We start from the raw sequence: 6,433 nt of genomic DNA on the forward strand, positions 1-6,433 counted from the left end.
ATGTCAGCAAATTGTGTTTATGTTACCTTTTGTTAAATTAATGAATCCTTAGGCCTTAAGTTGTCATGCTAGCCCATAGGTTTATTTAAAAGTAAGGAAAAATAGTCTTAACCTTTTTTAATATTTTTCTTTGGCCTTCTTTAATATTTAAAAGCACCCAGTAATTGAAATTGTGTGTCACCTCTTTTTTAATAAAAGCATAGTTACATACTCCCTCTGTCCGTTTTTTGAAACTACACTAGTGTCGAGTGTAGTGTCAAAAAACATCCTACATTAGAGGCAGAGGGAGTATATATTTAGCATGCATATGGTATTACTACTAAACTCCAACATTTATATGTGGAACGGAGAATGTTAGCATGGATAATAGTCACTGATGTACGATATCTATACGCCTTGTATTCTAAAATGAAGGAACTTTTTAGCACGCATATGGCATTACTAAACTTGTTCTAAAAGGAAACCTACAAGCCATGTAAATTAGTTTCACAAGACGGCTCGCACCACCCAAAATTACATTTGCTATACGGTAATCAACTCCTCTCAAAAGAAAAAAGAAAAACTTTGGCGAGACTAGGCTTTGCACCCCACAAAAGAATTCTCTTGGAACACAATCTTAGAAACATCGGTCATCCCACCATCTAGTTTAAGTTAAGAAAGCTACCGCTTCCCTACCCATGACGTACATTACACCGACCGCACCACATGTACATATGCTACTTAACACAAATCTGCATTACAGTCCACACAAGATATATCTATCTGCATATCTGCATTTAGCATGATGAATAACCGGTGGCCATGGAGTTCCAATGACAGGATTCGTTGAGCATCCATGGCTATACGTTGTTGTAATGTTAAGACTTGTGAATGCAGACGGACAATGTCTGGAAGGCAGAATGCTTCAAATGCTACGTAGGGATTCAGGCAAATTCAAGCCTCTTTTCTGGCTATCCTGTGAACAGTAAAAACTGGTGTCAGATATGGTACTTTTTAGAATGGTAAGATGACACAGGAGATTTCATTTTGTAAAAAAAGAACATGTGAGATTTCCAGACCTGAAGCAATAGATTCCAAGAGCATCCTTGATTTCATGACAAACCGAAATGGCAAGATGCATGTAAAGACCCACTGTTACAAATAAACAAGACATGAGATGGTTGGACATTTATATATGTCACTTAGGTTGCAAGAAAGATGCAAAGCTATTCAGCTGAGACGGTCAAACACTCAAGCTTTCAACATCTCAAACAAAATGTTGGAGTGCAGTACTTCACCTGAGGTTGCACAGTACAGAAGAATAACCAAAAGCTCATCAGCCAAAGGGGTCCTGTCGATAAAAATGATGCATCGTTTAGCTTAACTGCACATAGGTACAGTTCCATTTAGCATTACTAGGCACGGCAAACACAAAGAAACTTGCCCATTGTTAATCTTGGCGGTGAGAGCATTTGCAATAGCAAATGGAAGAAACACCAGAGCCTGAAATAAAAGATATTTAGTCATTATTTTGAACTATTCCTACACTTTGTATGTAGCAGAGTGAAAACATGACACTACACAACATAGACATACCATGCACATTCCTGTTTTTAGACCTTTGGGCTCGTCACATAAATGAGCAAGTATCATCCTTCCCTGTCCATGCATAGCAAGTTCATTTATATTATGGAAAAATAATTAGCAATTCCAGAATTTCTTTTAAGAATGATCATAGGTTAGTTTATGCGATATGTATGTCACTTTCAAGTCAATCCATAAAAACCGCATCATCACGGAGAAGTAAAATGCAATAGCACAAATAACATGGAGGAACTGAGTGCCATTAGATGCTTATTCCGAAAATGGAGTGCCACTGCAGGCAGCACAGCACATGAGTTCAATCTGTCATCTATGTTAGTTGTAAGGTGATTTGCTTGCCCGTGTGTAATATCCAAGTCATTAGGTGCATTTGCCATTCCATATGTCCAGGTGGATAACGGAACTATCCAGTTTACCACACATAACTCAACTTGCACACCATATGTCGACGTTTCTGAGTTTATCATCTCAAATCACAGAATCGAAGTTTCAGATTTAAGTGATACTACCTCCATCTGGGTTTATTAGTCCCATCGTATTTTGTGTCAAAGTTTGACCATATATTTGACTAGCAAAATGTTAATGCATGTCACAAAAAATTACAATGTTGGATTCATATTTGAATATAGTTTTCAATGATATTACTTTTGCTACATATAACTAATATTCTATTACTCCCTGCGATTGGGTCAATTAATTCGCATCGGAGGGAGTAGATAAAATCATAGTCAAAATATGACCCAAAATATGAGGGGAGCTAGTAAACCAGGACGGATGTAGTACTAGATAATATCTGCACGAATCAATATTTTAGAAAAATTACGTTGAAATCAGAATTACACCTTACCTTCTTATTGAAATCAATGGTTAGAAGATGTAGCAACAGATTACATTTGAACATTTGTAATTTGTTTGATGTACAAAGTTATATAGTTTCCTTTCAATCAGAACACTAATAAGATTGCACTCGGTGACAGATGCTGAAGGTGTGTAGTCTACTTCCAGTAGCAACCAGAACTACCAAGATAACACACTTGGACAATCATTTCGTCTGGATGTTTTAATGCTTGGTCAGTTCAGAGTTAAATCCATGCCAGGAAAAAAAAGATAAGGGGATTGCCTGCTTTTTGGGAGGCAGTCGATCTTGTGGTGCACTGGATCTACATCTAGAAGTAACAAAAAACATCCAACATGCAAATACTATGGAGCTTGTGAACCCTAACATTTTTTTCCCTTCTTTTCACAATGCACAATTGTACATATGCAACATGCTGCGTTTTAGAAAGAAGTAGACAGACACCGTGCGATTTGGCAGGACCAATATCGTAAATATGAAAGCACATAATTCCATATTACAAACTACTCAGCAAGTCAGTGTCAAGGAACCCAACAACAGAAAAGGAACTTACAACCAAATATCCAAAGGCAGAACCAGTTCCGATCACAAGCAGATGTGGCTGGTTCCTCATGATATCTGAAGGAGAGAGATAACACCTACACAACAAGATAAATAAAACTAGTGTTACATTCAGAGAGAGATATTTTGTACAATAAACAATGAGTAGTCTTTCTGATCCCATACCAGACAGCAACTCCAGCCAACAGCGCAATAAATGGAAGGAGCTGCAGCCCAAATTAAAAAAAAGCATTAAAATGTGCATGGAATGTAAAAGATAAAGCAAAAAATTGGTATTTTTCTTGTAAACAAGGTTTTAGCCTTCCAGGTTGAATTAAATATTTAAGATAATCACATGGAACTTGGACTGTTCAAATGCATAATATATCTAAGAGCTACACTTGTCCAAGATAAAATAATGGCTACAAAAAACTAAACCCAACAGTTAAGACCTGACTTTTTGCCATTTTATAAGCTTTGAGGTGAACTAGTTGTTGATACATTATCATTATACATTTGTAATTTTGTTGTCCAAAGACATAAAAGCTTTTGTTTATATTTTATCAATAAAATTTTACCGTCGGGGCCTCTCCTACAGTTTACAGTAAAAAATACAAGAATCATTATAAAAAACTGTTCATATACACATATACAAACTCAAGACTATACATATCAAATATTCAAATCATTGCTTGCTTGTTGAAGTTCGAATGGATGGATGCCCTAGAGTTTTCAGAAGCGCTCTAGTCCAGGAATCTACAACCTCAAAGATTACAAGCTTTAAGTATTTTACATACAGGAAATTCCAAAAACTTACCATTGCCAATGCTAATTCCATGCTCCCTTTCCGTGCATCAACAACTTTTTGGACATTACCAATACTGCATGACAGGAGAATCAGTCATGTGTAAGCAAGAAATATCAGTAAGACATATGTAGCACATTGCTGATTATTGGCTTATTGCTTTGGAACTGTTTAGTGGACATGCGGTAAATGCCACAAACAAATCACATGCAAGGGCACTGGTTCGTGAAACATGAAGATTCAATTATTTGCAAGCAATTTCACAGCAATTTTGGGTATTAAACACAGAGAAGAATTGTGTGATAGGCATAGGAATCAGTCATTTGTTCACTTCATGTCATGGAGCCATGAAAAAAGTTACTCAAAAAATAAAATACAAAGGAATTTAAACTCACTTGGATCCAACTGTTGGGATTACAGCAAACGTGATCATCAGAATCAGCACGATAACATATAAGGGGATTTCTGATACAAGTGAAAGCAACAAATCAGAAACAGTTTCTATTAATAATCGTGTCGAGTACTTGCACTACTATGTTGGCAACACTGCTAGCCAATGTAAGTTGTAACTCGCACTCCAGCAGAGAAAGAGTAAAGTAAATAGTAGTACATACCTATGCTAGCAGTCATTATCGAAATAGAGGAGATAATACACAAAATAAATGGAAAAGGCATTCGTAGTTCCTAAAATGACATACCTGGAACAAATGGAAGTGGAACCAAACTAATAAGAGGGAGGGATTTCCGAAAATCTTGCGCCCACCATTCAGCACCTAAATTGGGGAGTAGAATTGCTCTTTCTTAGAAGAATGTAATAAAACCTAAAGAAACAAAACTTTATTTGAACATCAAGCCTTGCCTAGGTAAATTACCAGTAAAACAGGTAAAAAGGTGGGAGACATAGATCAGCATCAGGCCTTCCGTTGGTCCATTTATTACAGGAAGAATAAGAGTATTTGTAAAGTAGCTGGCAGCATGAAAAATACAACCGTTAGTAAGAGCTTCCAAGAAATTAATGCATTCAATTAATTACAATAGAACAACTACAGAACAAAAGAGAAAATAAAGGAGAGGTATTTGTTGGCAGTAGATGGGTTTTACTAAATCAAAATTGTGATTCTTTAGTTATTTATTTTAGATTTGCAATTCTTATAATTTGTACTTTTTCTAAGTTTTCTTATTGCCGAGCCATAGTAATTGCACCTATTAAAGAAACTAGAAGAATTATGGAAATGAGTTCAAACGGAAGATCAAAATCGGTTGCTAGCAAATGTGAAAAACCAAACATAAAGACAGTCTGAGAGTTCTGGAAGCAAATGTTGAGCTGGCGGTAGGTTTCTTACATGAAAACAGTGGTCACTAGAAGAAATTACAGAAATAGACAAAATAATATGAAAGTGAGTGATAAGCAAATGGATGTGTAATGTGCCAATATGTTACTCAACTATGACAAAAATTACCTATGAGGTGCCAGTTATACTGGTGTACGGTCAACACAAGGAGAAGGCACAGTCTAATATCAGAAACATTATGAGCTAGTTGCCAAAAAATCTGGGCCGGATAACTATGCTTTTATGGTATCAAACCTTTCTGAAATGACTCAATGAGGTTTACCCACATGTAACTCATACATTGGTTGACATACATAGTATCATCCCACTAAATCAATCTTGGGTCTAAACCCATTATTACAGAAGGAAGAATGCAAGATCACAATTGAAGTGACAATTTTTTTTTTTGAACATTTCAGACAAGAATAAAGCATCTTGTTTTGCAGATATCTGGAATATGCTCAGAGCAATTGAGTTCTAAAGGACTTACTGTTCCCATGTTGCCAGATAAAATGGGACAGCAGCAACCACCCAGTAACAGAATGTCAACCTTCCACACATCAAGGTGCTTCCAAGGGCCAAGGCTTCAAACTAACCACATATAAGGACGAACCCAGTCAAGATAAATGAGACAAATATATCTTTAGTGAAGGATGAGGATAGAGTGAAAGGCCTCGAATAAAAAAGATCCTTACAGCGCAGGCAAGGGCATCACATCCTGCCAAATGAAAAGTTTGAATACTGTAAGATTGAGACGTTGAGATAGACACACACACACACACAAAGAGAGAGAGAGAGAGAGAGAGATGGCAAGAAAAAAAATACCATGATCAAAAAGTTCTCCTAGAGGACTTGATGAGCTGGTGCGCCTTGCTTGTTTACCATCAACGGCATCAAAAGTCTAGCAGGTACAATACAATATAGTTGATCAATTCAGACCAGTGAACTAGATGACATGATAATTTCCCATTCACTCTGCGCATGTTGATTTACAAGGGGATAATGACACTACATATGTGTTTTTAATACTTGCATCAGTCAGATAAACAAGTTTAGAAATAACATATTCCAAACTCTCACCAACTAATATTTGTTGCAATCTTTACAAATAATTCTTCTAGGGGTAAATGCCAGGCTTAATTCTAATCAGAAGTTCAGAACTGCCCACTAAGAGTGGGTCTTCGTCATTCTGCTACCTGAAATAAAGGATTTAGGATAAACTGTTCTTCAGTATTTGGCCTAGACCACAGGTGACCCTCCTGCGTCCCCCCCCCCCCTCCCGCGGGCGGCCAGGAGGGAACCCTAGCCGCCGCCGCCGGG

The 6,433-nt window shown here is 37.0% G+C and overlaps 1 protein-coding gene across 2 annotated transcripts in view; it reads right to left on the reverse strand.

Annotated features, from left to right (window-relative positions):
* Positions 1-547: 547 nt before the first annotated feature.
* LOC123155757 (choline/ethanolaminephosphotransferase 1) overlaps positions 548-6,433 on the reverse strand; it is a 9,732-nt gene continuing 3,846 nt past the window's right edge. For both annotated transcript variants that reach the window (XM_044573893.1, XM_044573892.1), the window contains 14 exons: positions 5,939-6,014; positions 5,809-5,831; positions 5,604-5,704; positions 4,655-4,749; positions 4,481-4,555; positions 4,178-4,247; positions 3,795-3,858; positions 3,164-3,204; positions 2,991-3,075; positions 1,576-1,638; positions 1,424-1,482; positions 1,278-1,330; positions 1,059-1,131; positions 548-955 (listed from right to left, as the gene is read on the reverse strand). In XM_044573893.1, the coding sequence (XP_044429828.1) occupies positions 934-955; positions 1,059-1,131; positions 1,278-1,330; positions 1,424-1,482; positions 1,576-1,638; positions 2,991-3,075; positions 3,164-3,204; positions 3,795-3,858; positions 4,178-4,247; positions 4,481-4,555; positions 4,655-4,749; positions 5,604-5,704; positions 5,809-5,831; positions 5,939-6,014 (900 nt within the window). In that variant the 3' untranslated portion in view covers positions 548-933. The remainder of the gene's footprint in view (positions 956-1,058; positions 1,132-1,277; positions 1,331-1,423; positions 1,483-1,575; positions 1,639-2,990; positions 3,076-3,163; positions 3,205-3,794; positions 3,859-4,177; positions 4,248-4,480; positions 4,556-4,654; positions 4,750-5,603; positions 5,705-5,808; positions 5,832-5,938; positions 6,015-6,433) is intronic.

The sequence above is a fragment of the Triticum aestivum genome, chromosome 7B (genome assembly GCF_018294505.1).
Source record: "Triticum aestivum cultivar Chinese Spring chromosome 7B, IWGSC CS RefSeq v2.1, whole genome shotgun sequence".
NCBI lineage: Eukaryota > Viridiplantae > Streptophyta > Magnoliopsida > Poales > Poaceae > Triticum > Triticum aestivum.